This window comes from Pangasianodon hypophthalmus, chromosome 21 (assembly GCF_027358585.1).
Source record: "Pangasianodon hypophthalmus isolate fPanHyp1 chromosome 21, fPanHyp1.pri, whole genome shotgun sequence".
In the NCBI taxonomy this organism is placed as follows: domain Eukaryota; kingdom Metazoa; phylum Chordata; class Actinopteri; order Siluriformes; family Pangasiidae; genus Pangasianodon; species Pangasianodon hypophthalmus.
In genome coordinates, this window is record NC_069730.1 from 11,180,153 (window position 1) to 11,201,938 (window position 21,786).

Below are 21,786 nucleotides of genomic sequence, written 5' to 3' on the forward strand. Positions count from 1 at the left end.
TCTCTCTCTCTCACACACACTCACACACACACATAACAGAGGCACAGCTAATGGGGAGGGGGGATTTCAAGATTGAACCCCCTTGAAATATTTTAGGACAGTTCCAAATGCTTACTCATGGTTACCCTATCACACATACAGCACAGACCATTATATACGTGTCAGATAACATGTTCTGTGCAGTAACTGAGTTATAATGATGTCCTTAACAGATCAACAAATTCATTGTGATTCTTCAACATTTAATTGCCAAACACCAAACGAAGGCATCCCTTACTTTGTTTAATCACATTTTATTGACTACCAGCTGCTGTGGTGAGAAACAGGATTAACTAATCAGGGTTATGCATTTTTCCTGTTTCTGTTTGAAAGCCAGATAGCTCCACTCTGAGCAGAGGGATATCAAGAAGACAGCCTGTGAAGTACTAGAGGTTTACTGCAGGAGGAGAAAAGAAGGGTAGATCTGGATTTATAAGATGTCACTTTCCAATATTACTAGACTACTAGATATTACTTTTTAATTTTAATCATTTTTCACTAGATCTGCCATAAAGGTAATTTATGCCAACATTATTAATATTGCAAGATAGGTTGATGGTAGATGGTAGATTGTATGCACACAAGAATGCACAGAAAACAAACAAACAGATGAAATGGGTTAGAGATATGATCTGGTGTATGTTCCAGAGAAATTTCTCTTTCAGCCCAAGTGGAGTCATCAAAGTCTCAGGAGGCTGGAGATCACAGTCATGTGTGGAGCATGGGTGTAGCGTTTTACACTAAACCCCCTCCGTGCTTATTGGAAAAATGGTTGCAGATAGTTAGCAGAGCTTTCCAACCAAATGTTCATAATAAAGTAGATTAAAAGACAGAGATAAAGTAAAGGAACAGAGAAAAGAAAGCAAAGCTGTCATTACTTTTCAATGTAGCAGAAATAGTGGAGTGTAACCCTGTGTGCCCACTGGCAAGTTCCAAGTGACTAATGTTGCTCCAGGTTTGTCTTTTGTGTGTGTAGTGAATGCAGTTGTCCAGCTGTTGTTAGGATCCCCTAAGAAATGGCAGTAGCCTGGATAACCATAATCTCTCTTTTTAATCAGATACCAAAACGTCAAAATGCTGCAAAGACGACCTCAATAGATTAAGCACAAGGCTCAAAACTGTAGGTCTACATGCACTACCAGTCAAAAGTTTATACACACTTCATACAATACATTTTTAAAAGTATTCCTGATGAAGCTTTGTGTACTCTTGGCACCAGCTTCATGAAACACGTTCGACATGGGCTGAGCACTTGTTGGCTCCTTCTCCAAACTTTTTGTTGGGGGGAAACAATTTACTTTTAGGTGAAAACTACTTATTAAAAATATTTTGATTCAGAAATGATATGTATACATGGGCATTAACTTCACTATTTACATCTGTATTACAAACAAATTTCAAAACTTTTATCAAAATGTCTTAAAGACAATAAAAATTATACTCAAGCTACTTTTGATCAGACTGTTGACTGGCAGTGTATCTCAACGCCTCCAAAAACCTTTCCATTTTCCACTTACTGTGCCAAGGGGACTTGAGACAGCAACACTGTCAATTATAACATTATACTGTATAACACGGCAGTATAGCTGCTTCACATATGATCACCCACCACCCCAACACTGATTATTTTTCTATAACAGCACATTCCAAAGTGTTTTATTCCTTTCATATCAAAGCAATTTGCCAACGATTTTTTATTTATTAAAGACTTGCCATACTCTTATCCATTTATAGGCAGATTTAATGTTAGTTCCTGTAATCACTTACGTTACAGTGTCTATAAACAGTCGTTCCATCACCAGCCTCTCTTTTCTCTCTCTCTCTCTCTTGAAGCTAATAAAACACAAAAAGCAGCTTCTCATGTTACTGAGAAACCACAACATGCATAGTCCAAAGTCCTCGGAAAACCTCCCTTACACAGCTCAAAAATAATGGGCAGTTTCCATGTACGTTGCATTCTGGCCAATAGGACTGGATACGTTTAACAATTCTGTACAAGGGCTATTTGTGTTGACTAACAAGTAGGCCACATGGGCAATCACATGATGTATACAGACCATGCCAGAAAAAGACTACAAATAACAGTTCTATAATTGAGCATTGACCTGTTATTACACGCGTAAAATAGCAACGTTCATCCACTTCACTTCTCAAGTGTAGTATAGTACTCATACAGCAGTAGCACAGGATACACACTGGTTTAACGCTCATTATAGCTGCTACAGTGAACATGTATATGTCAGCGGGGACTGACAGTTTTTACTGTTGCTTTCCTGTGTTTTGGCTTCAGGAATCATGTTGAACTCAAGCTCATTTAGCTCACGTTACGTAGCTGGATCAATGACAAGATGAGGCAATAAGACACACTGAGTACAATGTGCTGATATTTAGTCTTATCATTTTTATTTTGGTAGCAATAAACTCTATATGTTCTGATGTGCTGATACGTTAAACATAAAGTTATTATTATTAATGAATTCAGACGGAATTGGCTGGTTAAATTGGTCAGATTTATATAATTTTGTTCACGAGAAAATGTTTGTCAATTTAATAGCAATAATTTCTAAGAGACACCTAAAATAAACATGAACATTCAGCTTATGCAGCTGCTACCTGACACTGGGGTGTGTGTATGTGTGTATGTGTGTGTGTGGAAGAGATGTTAAGTTATGCAGAGACACAAATGAGAGCTCTGTTAAGCGCGCACACACACACACACAGCTCTCACATTGTCCTCTGCCCTGTGCATGTGACTGAATTATAATGATAAATCAGAGAGGAAAAACAGCCAGCTAGTCCACGTTAGGCCATCAGAAAGAAAACCAGTCCAACAGGAAGCAGAGAGAGAGAGAGAGAGAGAGAAGACAGACAAAAAGACAGAGAGATAGAGACAGAGACTGAGAGAGACAGAATGTGAGAGACAGAGAACGTAAAGAAAACACACTGCAGTATGAAGCACTGAATACATAACAGCTCAGCGTAAAACCAGTCCCCTCTGTCACCTGAGACTCACTAACCACTAACACCAAAGGCAAATCAGAGTCAACCAAATTATTACACAGATGAGAAGAGTGTATCTGGAGCACATCCAATGTCAAAGCCTGAGGGACAGTGAGACAATAAATGAGACATCGAATGTCCTGAGCTCATTATTTAGTTAGGTTAGTTATTTCATGACTTGTCTCTTTACTGGTTTATTTTTAAGTGTTAATATAATGGTGTGTTTGTGTGTGTTGTGTGTATGTTTGCGTGCTGTATAAGCACAAATTCTGTTAATATTTATACATATATATAGTTTTTTACAATCTGTTCATTTATTTACTTGCTTTGGAAATAATGTGACAAAGTAACAAATCATGCCAATAAAGCACTGTCCAACTGAACTGAAAGACAGACAGACAGACACACACACACACAGAGAGAGAGAGCAACAAAGAGCGAGAGAGAGAGAGAGAGAGAGAGAGAGAGACAATCAGACAGAGAAAGAGAGACAGACAGAGATACAGACTGACAGAGACAAAGAGAGAAACAGACAGAGAGAAAGAGACAAAGAGAGACACCCAGACTAGGTCTGTAAAGAAAAAAAAACTATTCAAAAAGACTATTCAGAAAATAGTCCAGTAGTCTCTGATACAGCAGCGTCGGTTTACAAGCCTAGAGCTGGATCGAATAAAAAAGAAAAACGGTTAAAGCCGTTACTGCCATTGAAAATCGATGCATGCTCCCTGGTTTGCGAGTGCATGCATGTAAGTGAGACAGTGTCAGAGAGCGAAAGAAAGAGAGAATATCAAATCTAAACTTTTGAAATACTTCGGATTCGACAAAAGCTCAGCAGGAAGTCTTGACAAAAGCACTGCTATATGCTAAACTTGTAACACTGCACCACAAACTTTGCTACACACCTATGAAGGTGGCATGGGGAAATGTTAACCGAAGCCTGCAGTTAAAGAGGCAACAAGTAATGCTAGTGTTTCTTTCTTCGCTCGCTACGCCACACACAGCCGCTTTATGCAACTGGACAAACATGTGTCCCTATAGTATTACAGAAAATGTTTGATTCAGACACATGATAAGGAACCCAGATACAATATACCATGTTGGCAGCATTTTAGTGAAACGTGCATCCCTGTGCTGTTCAATAAAAAAAAAACAAAAAACAAAACATAAAAAAAGTAACGTATAGCTGTCACTAGTGTCAGAGCTGCTGTTATAGCACATGAATCAACACCTTCTGGCCACTCAGAACTGAGAATTTAGCTCTGCAGAAACAGTATGCGCACTGGGATGTGAGCTGTGAAGTTCGAGGAAAAGACAACTGTGTATAACCGTTATGAGTTACTCTGAAACACAATGTCCTTCTCCAAAAAGGAATAGTGAAGCAACGATGTTAGTAATAATGAAACATCATTTTGATCTTCAGTGTAGACAGTAACGGAGCTTTGGAGTCTAAGGGGAGTGTAGCGTGACACTGTGACACTTGGCAGAGCATACTGCACGCTTGGAGCACACAGAGCCACAGTAAAGAGAAGACGGTCATTACGAAGTTTGGGACAGAGGAATGAGTGAGATGAAGAAAAATACTGTTCATCTTAGATAAGAAAAACATTCCTGTGTTTTAGCAAAGTTAGAGGTTAATCGAAGTACACTCTATGTGTAGAAGGACACTGAAAGAAGAGCACCGAAGAAAATTCTGAAAGAAGAATTTTCCAAGATTCCAACTCCATATCCAACAATACTTAATTCTTAAGGGATCAGTCAGGATCAAATGCAGACAATGTCACAGTCATCACACACACACACACACACCACCTACTTTAAATAGGAACACCTGTACACCTGCTAATTTATGCAGTTATATAATCAGCCAATCATGTGGCAGCAGCATAATGCATAAAATCATGCAGATACAGGCCAAGAGCTACAGGTAACGTTCACATCAAACACCAGAATGGGGGAAAAAGTGTGATCTCTGTGACTAACTGTGGCATGGTTGTTGGTACTAGATGGGCTGGTTTGAGTATTTCAGAAACTGCTGATCTCCTGGGATTTTCACACACAACAGTCTCTAGAGTTTACGGAGCGGAAAAATGGTCGGAAAAACAGAAAACATTGAGTGAGCGGCAGTTCTGGAAAAGCCTTGCTGATAAGAGAGGCCAGAGGAAAATGGCCAGATTGATTCGAGCTGCCAGGAATGGTGAATTAACTCATTTAATTACTCTTTACAACCGATGAGCAGAAAAGCATCTCAGCAGGCACAAAACATGCTGCAATGTTGGAAACAGGATGTTTCAGACAGAAGCTGAATTCTGTGCGATTCCAAAGTTCCAAGACTGTAAATAGGCTCTTTCCTCTTTCGCTTCCTCACTTCATTTCTGCCGTAGTAAAAGCTACCAATGCTGCCAGTAGTAGCATTATGTCCATTGCTGTTAATTTAAACATAACCTTGTGTTTAAGGACTGATATACTTTTATCATTTTTTTTAATTTAATTCATTAATTCATTTAATTTACTGGTTTGTCCTCTAACAGCTGAAGAAGCTCCTTGCTGGCAAAGCTACACATCTTGTTTACTCGAGACAGACTGTATTTTCCAATGTATATACATAGAGAGTTTAGACTGCAGAGGGAAGTGTGCCAGTGCCAGAGTCAGTGCTGGATACAGAAATTCATGGAAAAGGCAAAAACAGCCCCTTTCCAGGAACTGGAATATCAAAATATCTGATTGGTATGTTGCTGTCAAAAGACTTACACTACATTCTGGCAAAAACATTCATGACAAAACTGAGAGAGCAGAGTGCTGTGAAAGCAGAAATAATTGAGAGAGAATGGCAAGAATAATGACAAACATATGAGCTACTTTCATACATGCCACAGTCCTGGCATGGAGTCAGACAATTGTAACAACTGTTCCAAAGTACTTTAACAAAAACGCAATGGTGTTTATAATATTTAATACAACTGTAATAAAATCCATTTAATAATACAATAAATCGATCCAGCATAATATAATCTATCCTAGATCAGTAATGTATATAGTGGTGTATAAGTCCAAACCAACCAACAATTGTTTTTATCTCTGTTATGAAAAATGTATATTTTCCTCAGTTGGTACTTATTGTGTAAGACCATTCTCTCTACACCTAAACATCGTGTACGAATTGTGAAATGATATTTAATTAGAGTGGTTTTCTACTAATATTAATTAGGCCACATTCTGCCTGAAAAATCTTTACTTACAAAACTATGTATGTCATGTGTGTTATGTATAAAACTAACATGTATGAGCCTAAATGAGCAGTTTATACACCATGTTCATTGCAACACACAAACTGTGTTTAATTCCTTCATACACTATATGGCCAAAAGTACTGTATGTGGACATTTGACCATCACACCCATATGTAGGTCATCTCCAAACTGTTGCCACAAAGTTGGAAACACACAATTGTATAGAATGTCTTGTAGCATTACAATTTCCCTTCAGTGGAACTAAGGGACCCAAACATTGATCACGGCAACACACCTTTGCACAAAGCTAGGTCCATAAAAACATGGATTGCCAAGGTTAATGTGGAAGAACTCAAGTGGTCCAAGCCTTGACCTCAACCCCTCTGAACACCTTTGGGATGAATTGGAACGCTGACTGCGCACCAGGCCTCCTTACTTGACATCGGTTCCTGACCTCACTAATGCTCTTGTAGCTGAATGGGCAAACCCCCATAACCACATTCCAAAATCTAGTGGAAAGCCTTCCCAGAAGAGTGGAGGCTATTAGAACAGCAAAGGGGAGACCCACTCTGTGTTAATGGCCATGGTTTTGGTTTGGGCACATATGGGTGTGATGGTCTGGTGTCCACATGCTTTTTTCCATATAACCTACACTGCGATTGGGCAAATGGTGGAGAGAGGAGATGCTGGAAGAGTGCCTGATGACATATTCCATTTGACTGACTAAACTTTGGGCACTTAATTTTACCAAAACCAGACGTCAATCAGCGGCAGATGTGCTGCAAAGAACAATATAGTCAGTGCTGCCAGATGAATCGTCTTCCAACATAATTGGGTTACTTTTGAAGTACAGCAACAATTTTTTTTTTGCTCACAGATTGGAATTTAGACATTTTGCATACACTACAATGTTTACATTTATATTAAATCATGCATTAGTGACCATGCAAAGTGGCCTCCCCTCCCCTTGCTCCCATTCTCATAGCTCTATAATTTACTTTATGAATGTTTTTTGTGCTAAGTAATTAGTTCACTCAGTTTCATGCTTGTGCTTTGGGCTACTTTTGCAACACAGATCTGGCAAGCCTGGTTATAGCTCATGCATCATGAACACAAACTTGAATTTACTAACAAAGTGAGTCAACACATTAAACATGATGTTTGGCAATTGTCTAAATGTTACAAGAACCACAAATGATCACAATACAAATGGGAAAAAAATATTTCCACACTTTCTACACAATGTGGTTTTTCCAATAGTATAAAACCTAATGGGAATCAAATGGCACAACAGCCGTGTTAATCTCCACCACACAGTTTACTGCTTCTCGCACAGGAGTCTTCATTTAATAAGAACATTAACATATTTATCACTTTGATACTTCAATTTCCTCTTTAGTCTTTACTGAGCTTTTTGGAGGCTCTGTCACTGACCATTTCCACCATCTCATAGTGGCTTTTAAGCCACAATTTGCACTTCTTGCAGGTCGTATTAGGTTGTAATTGCAGATGTATTGCAAGTGAGTACACAGAGCCCAACTTATGAAATATACTGGAGAGTTCATAACAGCCTATAAATTTGTGACATCATACAAACTTATAATAATTATATCCCAACTCAAGAATAAATATGATATTGGTAGATTCTTATTCTTCTACTAGTGTGGCAACAGAATATCTACCCATTTGACCAGAACTTGGAGGTCTTCCATCTAAAAATTCAATGTTTTGCCTGTTTGGAAGACATATCTCTATATGTGGTCATTTACCATTGAAAATGATTGTGAATAATGGCATTTGTGCAGTTGTAAGCCTTTATTAGTTCCTCTCCTACCTTTCCAAGCAGAACGGACATCTTGTGTCTCCAGCGGCCTTTGTTGAGCGATGCCACCCTGATCCACAGGTTCAGCTGAGAGTTGTACATCCATACATAACTACTGTTGATGCGTCCACCTGTAAAGCAGCAGTCGATGATGTCAATGACGACAAATTCCTCAGTAAATGACAGGGCTGCTAAGTAATGGTTGCAGTATATTTGTTTGGATTTGACTGTAGCTCTGGGGGAAAACATGCCTAAAGCCATGTTACATGTATCCAACAATGTAACTAGAATATCTCTGTGTTATTTACATATTGATTCTCTCCTTAATAATTCTAAGAGCTGTTTTTCCCGTTTTAGTTCAAAACACTAACTGCTAACTCATCAGTATGGATATATATTGTCGTCTTGTCAAGCTAAAGAAATAGTGAAGTCTAACATGAATATCTCCACTATACAACTAAGAAATCTTTACATGTGTGTATTAGATAAGCATTGACTCGAATGTTCCCAATAAAATTTAGGCCTGTCTACAACAACACTCAGATGAACTTTCCAGTCATTAGCTATGCTAGACTGAGCATGCCCAGTACTGTTTTTCCCTCCACTGCGGCTCTCTTGTGCCAAGTGGGTGATTCTTTAATCCCAGTGACTGAGACATGCCCTGACACTTCCCCACTGCATTTCTCTTCCACCTCAGTTCTCTTTTGTTTTCCACTAGAAAACATAGGAACGACTGCAGAACTGCCTGGCAGAGCATGACTGCGCCAGGTGATGTCTATAGGTCACAGGAAGTTTTTATTTTCAAAGGATTTGATATCATTGACCAAAAAAATGCTACATTTCTATATGATTCACCCAAGATGGATGTAAATATCCACTGATTAAAGCTAACATTCTCCACTTTGCTCTCATAATAGAGCAGTTTTAGTTGACTACTGGACCTCATAATAAATGATGAATGCTACATCTTTAAAGTAAACAGATACATACACATACACAACACCATTATGCTTTATGTAACAGCACCAGTTTAAACAGAAGAATAACATGTTCCTTTGTTGGCTAAGCAGCTGACTGAATACATTTTTTCTATTCACTGACCATATGCTCACCACATAGGGTATCACCGAAAGGCGATGTTGAACCTACCTAATGTTCTGTTTAACAGAAAACTGTTTAAGATCTGCTGTTTAAGGTGTGTGTAAAAATGACCTCGCTAAGACCGGGTGTCTTGTACTGCAGACTAGTTTTTTGCTGTATTTCAACATTTTATGTAATGGAGACAGCACATCATGCAGACACATTTATCAGAAATTCTAAGCTTTTATTTTTTTTGTCAGGCTAAAGAAAATCAATTGGGTCATTTTAAGTAGTATTTTATTCATTGATAAGATAGTTATATCACGAGTTAGTTGACTACATGCTCTGATCTCTACCTCAGTCAAAGTGACTGGTTCACAAAATAACTGAAACGAACAAACAAAAAAAAAGTTAAAATACGAGATTGTATTTTGCATGCCACTCTTTCTCTTCTGTATTCTAAATATGCACACACACCTCTCTTTTTCTTTCTTTCATAAACATATATGTACCCTGGCTCTCAGCCAGCATCTGTGTCTTGTCAACAAACTGCCTTAGCATTTATCAAGAGGAGTCTAATAATAAGAGTTGATGCACTTAAACACAGAGAGAGAGAGAGAGAGAGAGAGAGAGAGAGAGAGAGAGAGAAAGAAAGAGAAAGAGAAAGAGACAGACAGAGAGAGAGAGAATACAGGGTGTACACACAGAGTATAGCTCTTGTCTTTTACCAGGAAGGAACCTAGCTAATAAAACAAACACGCATAGAAATTCTGCTGTCAGAGTTCCTGAGAATTGAAAAAAACAAAAAACACAACAAGGAAGTCAAAAGAAGAAGTGGAAAATTGTATAAAATAAGAACAATGCTTAAAACCCACAGTCATATACACAACTGGCCATTTATAGACTTAAATTTCTGACTGCAATTTGCTGTGTGAGACTCCCACAGTTAGATTATTATCTGTAACTCGAGCAGATGCACTCGCTTCAATCTGATTGGACAACTATATCCAGGGCTTTCAGATCATGGACACCTGTCACAGATAATTCCCGAAAATGGACAGTAAGGACAGAGTGAGTGTCTGTTACATGGCAGCAGGATCAACACAAAAGACCACACAGACACACACTGTGTTACTGTCTCAGGGCCTTTACAAAACACACTCTAACAGAAGCTACTCACGTCACCACAGAGCTGCTGTCTGGCCTAAAACACAGCTATAATACACACAGGAAGTGTGTCAATCACCAGCATGTCAATCATCAGCGTGACGAGATGAGAGATTCCTTTGTTTTGAATGTTAAGCTGAATGAGGCGAAGCTCTGAGAGGCTTTACAGGACATGTAAAGCCCTAACTCCTGCAATAACCCTAAACCACTGCCAGGTTTACAGGTGTTACAAGTAATAGCTAGACATTTCATATACCATACACAGTATACTATAAATTTCAGACTAAAGAAACAATACCCTATGATGCTAATCAGTAAGAGCCATAGCACAGAAACTGAAAGAATAGCAACTATGCAAGGAATAAAACATGATGGGCCGTGCTGTTATAGGAAAATAATCAGCACCAGAGTGGTGTGATGTGAAGTGATGTGAAGCAGTGTTAGTGTTAGCACTCCAAAGTTGATTATTTTCCTTTAACAGCACGTCCCAAAGTATTTTAATCCTCTAATAAAACAGTAATGTAAAAATATAAAAGCAAATATAAAAAATATTATATTTTTTATTTATTAAGAAAGTCATGTCAGACAATTAAAGTTTTTACTTAATAATTACTTATGTAAGTAATTTTTACTTAGTAATTACTTATGCTACAATTTTTTTCCCCACCTCTATCTCCTGCAGTTAAGAGCAGCATTTGTTAAAGACTCTCCTTTGTGAGCCCTGATACATGAGACTCCTTGCATAAATGTTAAACAAACTCTCATAACAGAAAGCTTTACCATATTAAACATCTTTGCTAAATAATAACACATTTTTTTGAAAATCTGTTGTTTTAAATCTGTATTAGCCTTTGAAGGTGTGGAACATCTGCCTTACAAGTCTCTGTGAATTAGTTACTATAGAAGTGAAAACACATCACAACAAATTGAATTACAGCCAGCACTAATGTCAGAGCTGCTGTTACAGAAAATTTATCAACATCTGACCAATCAGATTGAAGAGTTTAACAGCACTATCGGTATAAATGTTTTTACCACACGTTGAGCTCATCTGTGTTCTGTATTGTTCATGTAATTGCTGTGAATCCGCTCACTGTGATATGCTTTCATTTAACACATGATTAAACTGATCTTATTGCAGGTCTGTGAAAAAGTGGAGAAGAGATAAAGAGGTAATTCAGATCTGCCAACCCTGAAGAGGAATGTGTATTATGTAGGGTTGGGGTTGGGTAAAAACCACATAACATTTTCTATATAGTCCTTTCACAATCACTTGTCTTAGGTAAAAGGTGTGCATATGTAAAGTGTTTTACAGTAACCGGCAGGCACTTTACATGCAGCTAAGTGCATGTAAATCTTGTGGAAGAAATTTAATAAATCAATAGTTAGAAGACCAGATCTATGCCAGTAAATTGAGTTTTATTGCAATTTTACAGCCGGAGACATAAGCATACACACACGCAGTATACCGCCACTCATCTCTGCCCACCAAGGCAGGGAAACAGTTTATATATCGGTTTGAGAGACAGTTACACAAGCTTGCAACCCCTCACTCAGCGACCTTCCACATCGGGACACATCAAGTCCACGGCCTGCTCAGCACCCTTCCATGTCAAAAGATACACACACCAAAGTCCATTCACAGACAAAAGGCATGAATCATACAAATGATCAGTTTAAGTGATGATTAATTATTGATTGGCTTTTGACTCTCAGATAGATGAATGCATATTTTATTTCCACAATCTTAACAAAAATAGACAAGAGGCAGCTTTTTCTCCCCCCAAGCACCTTAAGGTTACTGTAAAACCCTGTATATACGTGCACTTCAGTTTCTACCATGGCAGGCCTAATCATTTTCTAATTGTCACTACCGCTAAAATTATTTTTAGTGATAGATTTGACAGTTTGTTGTAGACCTATTACTTTTTTTTCAGCGTAAAAGTTTCGGCAGGGCCGCATCTTTCAAGAGAGACAAGATGAAAGATTACTTATCTCAGTTAATGTTCCAGTCAATAACAGAGAGCTCAAAACACTTGTGTAACTGTCAGTCATTCCCGATTCACATGTCCACTGATACATCTGTTATCTTTTTGGGAGGAAAATAAACACTTTTTGTGTAATTTTGAATGAAAAGTCAATGGCAGGTCTAGAGAGACTTTTAATGTGACATGACTGGAAATTTGTGTACTCGTGAGATTCCAGTAAAAGCTCAAATGTTTACGATGTCACACATCTATTACTTGCTAAGAATTTTTTCAAACAATTTTTGAAAAAAGAAACAGCATGTATGTGTAAAGACTAAAAGCTTAAAATGTTTACATCTAGAAGTTGGTTCAGCTGAAATTACAACACAGTTTACAAACACACTTAATAAAAGACAGTGGGACAGTGCATAAATAGCATATGTACATTTTTTATGGTTGGTGTAATGAGTATCATTACCGTGCAAACACTGTTGGGCCATATAATCATCAGAGACCTGCACATATAAAGACACAGCTGGACAGATAGGATCATGCTTTGTGCGAGTAAGAGGCATGTCACAGAGTTGCTCTGGATTGAAATGATAGCGTATCTGCGTCAGAATTGTGCCTAGTGAAAATCAGACTTGACATAAACTACATGATGACAAACAAGATTACATCTTCACCAATATTCATTGATTGATAAAGCTCTTATTTACTGAATGCAGTAGTAACAATAAAACCCAACATACAGAGGACTGTGGTATTCAGGTCAATGTCATGTTTGGGTCTGTGCTGCCATGTAATAATACAATTAAATAAAATAAAAAAATTAATAATAGTAATAATGATAATAATAAAAAATAAGTCTTCTTATTTTAAATAATGTATTTTGTATGTAATTGTTTTTGGTTGGAGACCTTTTAGGATTTTAGGATTCAGCTGTATATATGTAATAAAGGAATCTCTGACCTTTTGACTTGGTTTACATTCTTTCTGTGCCGAGGTGCTTCAGGGGGAGAAGCAGAATGTGCAAAATTCACAGAAACACTATTCTTGGAAGGCACAAGCACACGGAGTTCAGTTTTTAAACCAGAGTTTACTATTTTTTTTTCTAAACAACTTTAAGCCTCATTCCTTTACTATTTCAGTGAATTTGAGGGAACACGTTTTCCTGGATACCTTATCCAATTAACCAGTTTCACCGGTGTATCTAGCTAAGCCCCGTAGAAACTGTGTGTTCTGTCATGTGTAATTCTAAACCTGATCATGCTTTAGGAGGAATGATCAGAAAAACGGTTCGAGTTTCCTCATATTTCTAGTGGTGAAACGGGTCAGGTTTTCAAACGCATCAACCTGTGAGTCAGAGCTTATTTATTTATTTCAGTTTGAACCATGTTTCCAGTACTCTATCTTCCATCCGATCTGATCCGATACTGAAAGCACTGTATTCCTACTCAGTGCCTGACTTGGGGCGACATTTAAATATCACTAATAATAAACTGAGCAATGTACTCAAATTCAAGCTAGGCCAACATTTTGGAGTCATGGACAATACTATCTTTCCCTTAATCATGACCTCCAGATAGCAGGCATGATGTCATTCACTCTGTCCTCTCCCAAATGTGCAGCCAAGCACTTTTACAGAGGAAACTTGGAATGCTGCTGGAAGAGGCCTGGAACTCACAAAACAAAAAACTCCACTGACCCCATGAACAGCCAATCAGAGTTAGCTCCAGCCTGCCTCTAGACCAATAAGACTCCAGGTCTTGCCAAGAGGGAATATTCCCAGGCAGCTCTTTCCTGATCTCACAGAAACAGATGTGGTTTCCTTTTTTCCACGAACTGTTTCTGCACGTGCCTGAAAATCCTCTGTGTCAACATGGTATAGAAATATAAGCCTGCCGGAGGAAAGATCCCTCCGCAAATGAACTGCTTCTGAAAAAATGTGGTGAGCCAACCTCACAAGCAGAGCTGTGTGTTTTGAAGGCAGAGGTTTACGTATATGATGTTTATGATGGAAAACATGCAATGTTGTTTCGTGACATCCTTGTAAACTAACACTGCTGAACGAGGAACAAAAAGTCAAATATTTCTTTTCAAATGTAACCATTAGTGATTAGCTCCTGGCTATAAATAAGAAAATCTGAAGCGGTTATGTTTTGTTTCTTAGTGGCGCTTCCTTATTGACATCTCATTTCAGTGCAGAGGGAGCACACAGACAACATCACATTCAAATTCAGAGCAGAAATGTGGGCTTGCTCTAGATCCCTAATCAGCAAGCCAGAGTCTACAGCGTTATGGTATAAGGAAGAAAACCTAATATCCATACAGAAGTCCTAAAGGCATAGTAATGAATTGGACTGATAGAATTTAACAATTAATTTGAAGTTAAAGCAAAACTGCTCAAACTGTAACCAGGCCACACAACATTAGATCTTTTTTTTTTTTTATTAATGAACACAGAATATCTGACCCTTAGTGCAGAACTCATACTAGATGGATTTCTGTCTACCTGGTTTTATGCAGATCTTGCATTTGTGTCTAAACAGAATTAACAGAGACATAAAAAAGGAAAAAACACTGCTAAATATAGAGTAACCCTGGCTGTCATACATGAAATAATATGCTGATTAAACAGGCCATAACTAAGCTTTATCATGGTTAGGCTATGGATCTAGATGCAGATCTGGAGTCTATCCTGGGAGCACTGGGTGTGTGGCATGACTATACCCTGGATGGAACAGAGGGACGGTACCCTGGAGCTGAGAGTCAGCAGCACTACCTGCTGCACCGCCGTATCAAAACAGCACACAAAGCTGGTTATCATGGCAGTTCACTACACCAAAAACTCCATACACTACCACATTGAACAGTATGATAAATAATGCGGCACTTATGGAGACTATGATGGAGAATCATTTTGACACCAAGCATAGTCAGATATGCTTAGGCACTCTTATGATTATATAATCTTGTTGCACCCTATTTGGAATATTCACTATTCAAATTTTCTTTTGGGCTTTTTGGAACTAGATGGATGATTGGAAACACAGCCACTGAAAGTGCTTCAGACAACAAGCTCACCTGAGACGAGGACGTCGTTGCGCAGGGCGCACACTCCATACTCCGACTTTGTGAACTCTGGGTGCTTGGCCAGCGACTTCCACTCCCCCGTTACAGGGTCATAACAATCTGTGTAGGGCAGGTTAAAGCCTCCTGCCCTCTCACAGCCTCCAACCACCACGATGACCTCCGAAAAACCTGTCGACCTGAGTTAGAGACAGAGAGACTGTCAGACTGCAAATTTGCGAGCCAAGTGTATCATTAAGACTAATGGAAAATGTTCTAAGTCACAGAAGATATTTGTTTAGTTAGGAGAATCCCCATTAGCTGTCACGTGAGCAGCAGCTAATCTTCCACATTAATTTAAGACAAAGAAAATGCAGTAAAAGGCTGTAAAAAGTGAGCAAAAATAAACTAAGCACTTATTCCATTAGTAAGCAACTAGGAAGTCAAATGAACCAGTGTGAATGGGGGAGAAACTTCATGAGAGATCACAGCAACATACACAGGTACAGCACTCCAACCCACTGTTACCGTTTGTTGGGCTTTAGGGAACTAGCTGTTCTCCAATTTGTTCTCGAATCACTACTAGATCTAACGGAAAAGAAGGGAACAAATGGTTCCTTATGGGGCTTAAAAGTGGAGCTGAACAACAGTATAACCTGAGTAACATGATTAAATCTGATCATGCATGGTCTGGGTTTGATTCAGTAGAAAGAATGTATGTGTGCGTGTGTGTGTGTGTTTGTGTGTGTGTGTGTGAACAACCAAAGCTATCTAGAGAACAGAGCTACAAACGACTTGACACTGACATGGCCCAAGATAGTGGGGAGAAGGTCAGAAAGTAAATGAGAAGAGAGACAGCTCTCTGCTCACTCACACACACACACACACACACACACACACACACGTGACCGCCGTCAGCATTTTCTTTTGACAGTTTCATAACTGAATACCTCTACTTCAGGAAACAATACTCACTGATATTATCTGCTACACATTATCTACCTCATCGTGATGATTCATAAGGTTTCATGTTGGGGTTTGCAACGGCTTTTTTAGCCAATGCTCTTACATTGTAGCACAATAACACAATCAAGAGTAAACACGTTTACATTGTCTTCAGTGTTTAAGTATCCATGCCGTACCTGCGTGGCCTGGTCCGAGGTGACACCATCTCATTGCCGAGCACATGGTAGCGTCGGGCCTCGTGCAGCAGTTGGTAACACTCAGGAGCATTCTGGATCAGCTGATCTCCCTCCACCTTCCACAGAGACATTGCACATTGTTACAGGAACATCAGACATCACATCATCCATACTCTACATTGCAAAAGTGACAGTAGAAAGTCTAGCAAGTAATTACAACAGTGACATTAAATATTGTAACGCGGGAATCAAAATCGTGTTCCTTGTACATCATAGATTACGAGCAGGCATCAGATGCTATACCATTACATTATACGTTACAAACATTAAATGCTAAACCAGAGACATTATACACTGTAAATAGGACACTATTACACATTAAAATAGGGGACATAATATAACGTATGAGAACATTATAACGGTTATAGCAGGGACACTAACAGGAACAAGAAGTTTTGTGATAAGGAATATTATACACTGGACATTATGGGACATTTTAGAGAGACTTTAGATTCTACATAATGGACAGTATAAATACACAGCATTGCACATGGACATAGGCTGTCAGACACATGTATCAGGGAATTATAAAAGGAGCGTTAGACATAGCAAAAGAGTGATGAAAGGCTGTAAGATGGACCTTTCACACTGCAGATAGGACATGATAGTTACAACATGGCATACCACATCATAAAAAGGATATCAGATGGCATACCAGGGAAATTACAAGGCCACAGGGCATTACACATTGTAACTGTAAAAAAGATTTGCACTTTCCATAAGTTTACGCTCAAGACTCACCCTTGCTTCAGTAAATATTCTGACATGGATACTGTAGAGTTGCACCCATGAACTGCTGCTGTAATCATAAAGGCTGTCCTGTGCTCATCCCAGGACTCTTATTAACAATATCCTTATACTGAACATCCTTTCAATACACTCCGTATTGTTTCCTTCTATTACAACTGTATACACGTTGAGCAGAAGATGGGTTCCCTTCGAGTCAAATCATGGTATACTCTAAAAAGATCATTATATACTGAAATGGGAAAATGAGACAATGTGCCAGGAACATTATAACATGATAATGAGAAACTGGAATAGGAATATTACTGTACACAACATATTAATAATAATTTATTCTTCTCACCGTCTGTACAAAGTAGTTGGGGTGCAGTAGTGGCAGTCGGACATGCTGGAGCAGCTCCTTCAGCATTGGCCGACGGTACTCCACGCTGTGGTAGACCCACCTCATGACGGCCTCGAACACCACCTCTTCCCTGCTCACGCACAGCTCCTCGCTCGCTATATACTCCTCCAGCTCCTCCCTGCGCAAGTCCAGGAACTCCTCATGCTGGGCCACCTCTGGAAAATACTGCAGCGCATAACCTCGACAGCGTCCAGCCAGCTGCTTGAGTGAATGCACCTCGGCGAAGCGCTGCATGCCGAGGCAGTTACATGGATCCAGCTGGTCCTCCAGGAATTTGGCACAGGCGTCCCTCAGGGCTCCAATCTGGAAGAGGCTGGATGTCTCAAAAAGATACTGCACATTTTGCGTGGTAATGGTGGCGCGGCCCGTGTAGACATACTGCAACAAGACCTCCATGGCATCAGCCTGGACGCCACTGATCTCCACCAGTGTCTGCCGGCTCTCACGGTGGTCGTTGCAGAACATGGCCTTGAAGTAGCCGCTGCAGGCAGAGAGCATGGCGCGGTGGCACGGAAACTCGCGCCCCTGCACACCAATCACAACATCCGTGAACAGCCGATTTGTGCGAAACTCGTCAAAGACGTGCAGCACACTCTCGGCGTGTGACGAGCCTGAAGAGAAGTCCATGGTGTCATCTACATTCTTGGGGTCCATCTCGAAGACTTTGCGCTTGACAGCAGGCAAGTCGCGTACGACTGCCGGATCCTCACGGTTCACACGTCGTCCCAGGATCAACACCATGACTGCTGTCTGAGGTTACTACAGATCAATCACTGAAAAAACCTGTGTAGTGATAAAGCATATCAATATCCTAGCAATATCAGTCAATATCCTAAACCTGACATACACAATTTAGTAATTACTGGATGATCAAACTGGGTTTTTTACCTGTTTTTTAGAGCTGGGAAAGTGTGTATAACACACCAAACACACTACACTGCTAACATTGGGAAACACCGAAACAATAACGTAGATGCAAACAATCTCAGAAATAGATATTGGTATCCGTATTTGTGATCAAAACACTGAATTTTTGGATTCTAAACTCATATCACTTTAATATCACTGTAATAATATTTGAACTCAGTGCTCTAACCTCCTGTGCTTGAGCAACTATACATGACAACCAGCTTATTGCATCACCACCAAAAAAAAAAAAAAAAAAACACCAACACCACCTCTATCTCAGTTCAGCCCAGTAGCAAAGTAACACACGTGCAAAGATTGCATAATACATCATTCAGAGGGGGAAAGCAAGCGAGCAAATTGCACAACTTTTTTTGAAAACATTCCGCTTGGGTTGTTTTGGATTTTGGAACAGGCAGTGTTGAGTAATATTTACTAATCTTGACAGAAAGTGAAATATATATGAGCACAGCAGAAATAAGACCTTAAAAATGACCTAAAAAATGAAAAAAGAAAAAAAAAAAAAAAAAAAAAAAACAGAGCGCAAACTTTAAAGATGACTGTGCCGGTGTGAATGTACAGACAACTACAACAATAAACATGGTGTTACAGTGTTAATAATGAGATCATAACATATGTATTAAACCGTATCATATCTGAATGCTCATTGTTTATTACCCTAAACATGGTGAAAACCAGTGATAAAATAGCCACTAATAAAACAGTGGTATAGTCGATGAATAGATGAAAATTTATTTGCCATCAAAATGACTTCTCTCCACTCCTTCATTAATAGACGAGCTGTCAATTAGTAAAAACGTAACAATCCCAGTATTGACCGAGATTATTAATAATTTAAATGATTAAGATTTCTATCATTTCTTGAATACTCTGATTTACGTCAACTCTATATATAGTTTACTTGTTCACTTTTCAAGGACGTTGTATTCTACCAGTGACCAAGAAACACAGATCAACACAAAAGGCCAGCTAATTATATTCCAGTGAAAGAGGAAGGTAGGTACCAACGCATGAGAAAAAAAAAATCCTATTGTTTGTACTACTTCTCCTCTAGTGAAAATCAAATGCCACCAACTTTTAATGGTCTCTGAACGCTGCACAAGTTAGCAGTGTGTAGGCCTACAGGTAACAACAGGTGCAGTCAAATAAGTTTTTATATACAAATATGAAAATAACTGACTGTAATTTCACTACACTGCTCAGTAGGTCAATGTCATTCAACTAATTTGAAATGAACGTTTACAATAAGACGTTATTATGCTGCTGCTGAAGCGGTTGTGTAGTGTGTAACTAACACGCTCTAGTCACCTGTTGAGAAACGCTGGCGCTCTTGAACGGAACACAACAAAGAGATATTACGCTCGTGATATTAAAAAAAACTGTAAACATATAAATATTATATTTAAATACATCAGAGAGACAGATTTAGACTGAAAACTAACTGAGGTGCTGAACTTACCTTAAACAAAAGAGCCAAACTTCCTACGTTACCAATTATACGAACAAAAGAAACAAAGACGGCGTGTCCATATGTCAGAGGAGAGGAGAAGCATAACTGAGTTAGCAAGAACAGCTAGTTCGGTTAATTTGGCAGAACAGTACAAAATATATCTCTTTCCCAAACTTCCCGCGTCATATCTTCCCCCAGCCCTGATACAAAGGAGTCTGTTAAGGTCAATAACGCACGGAGTTTTTATAAACAATTAGAAAAAAAAACTCTCAACGGTCAGCTGTTAGAAGCCGCCACACTGGGAAATGTAGTTTTAAAGAGCGACAGCTAGGCGGGCTGAATACAGCACAGGAACAACTTTACCCACAATTCTTTTCGGCAAGGCTGCCAACGTGACTGACTTTGTTTGCAAACAAAACAGGGACAGCCGGGGGGCCGTCTCGCCGAACAGCTCGTGGTGGAAAGACGGCAGGACCAAACCGGAAGTCGGGGTCATGAGGAAGAGCCATCATTACAAAACACTGAAAACAAAGTCACAGCGCGTGCACTTACTTCAGACACATACTGCTGCAGGAGCAAATCAGAGCACGTGGACAAGATTTCTGCCTCAGTGCATACAACTTCTTACTGACATCAGCAGTAAAATATTTACTAGTAATACATCTTGCTGGAAGCAATACAAACAAACAAACAAACAAACAAAAAAAACCCAGTAGAAACCATCAGAGAAATTCTAATCAGCTAACCATTAAAACCATTAATTCAATTCAATTTTATTTGTATAGCGCTTTTAACAATAGACATTGTCACAAAGCAATAAATGGATTCACAAAAAAAAAGATATATTGTAAATATATGAATTTATCCGTGTGAATTTATCCTTGTGAATGTATACCTAATGAGCAAGCCAGAGGCAACGAAGTACGAAGGTGCTCGTGGCAACTGCAGGCCCAAAGCCACTTACAGCAATCGCAGTCCCAAGCCATTACAGTACAACTCCCCATATGTGATCCCCCCACAGCCCCACAGCCCCCACAGCCCCCAGGTGGTGCCATCCCCAGCAAACCAAATGGTTCTTCAGGCAGTCCATATGGGGCCGCCCCCAGCAGCAGCGAGCAAACTCAACCGATAAGAACTCCAACCAGAAGTAGGGCATCAGGATGGGTCAAGCAGCGAGGAGGAGTAGAAGGGGTCAGGATCACTGGCATCTCAGATTACCATTACTGTCCTCAATGGTATCCACTAGACATGACATGCCACCAACAGAAAGCAATAAATTACCAGTAGAGGCCCACAGGGACCATTAAAACCAGTACAATTCCCATTATAACCATTAAAACCATTACACATTCTATGAAGGTTTTTATTGCTTTTTCAGCAGGGCGAATATTTTGCAAAACAAAATCTCTCAAATAACTTCATTAGAAATCTACTAAATAACAATGTATGTCATCTAGCTTGTTTGTTTGTTTGTTTGTTTTCTTTGTTTGGAGACTTGGGTTGGCATAAAGCTTGGCAAACAGTGGAAGAATTGTTACATCAGTAACAAAATAAATGAAGTTTCTTTTAAAATACAATAAAATGCATAGAATATATCCAGTAAAACATGTACTGGAGCGTTTTAAACTAAATACTGATTACTCTTGCAACTTCTGTAATGGTGACAAGGAAACCATTTTTCAT

General features: G+C 39.2%; 1 protein-coding gene across 1 annotated transcript in view; it reads right to left on the reverse strand.

Moving 5' to 3' along the window:
- klhl24a (kelch-like family member 24a) overlaps nucleotides 1-20,396 on the reverse strand; it is a 26,858-nt gene extending 6,462 nt beyond the window's left edge. The window contains exons 1-5 of the mRNA XM_034314751.2: nucleotides 20,113-20,396; nucleotides 17,667-18,509; nucleotides 16,517-16,632; nucleotides 15,390-15,574; nucleotides 8,101-8,219 (exon numbers count right to left, since the gene is read on the reverse strand). Of these exons, the coding sequence (XP_034170642.1) occupies nucleotides 8,101-8,219; nucleotides 15,390-15,574; nucleotides 16,517-16,632; nucleotides 17,667-18,467 (1,221 nt within the window). The 5' untranslated portion in view covers nucleotides 18,468-18,509; nucleotides 20,113-20,396. The remainder of the gene's footprint in view (nucleotides 1-8,100; nucleotides 8,220-15,389; nucleotides 15,575-16,516; nucleotides 16,633-17,666; nucleotides 18,510-20,112) is intronic.
- Between the last annotated feature and the right edge of the window lie 1,390 nt (nucleotides 20,397-21,786).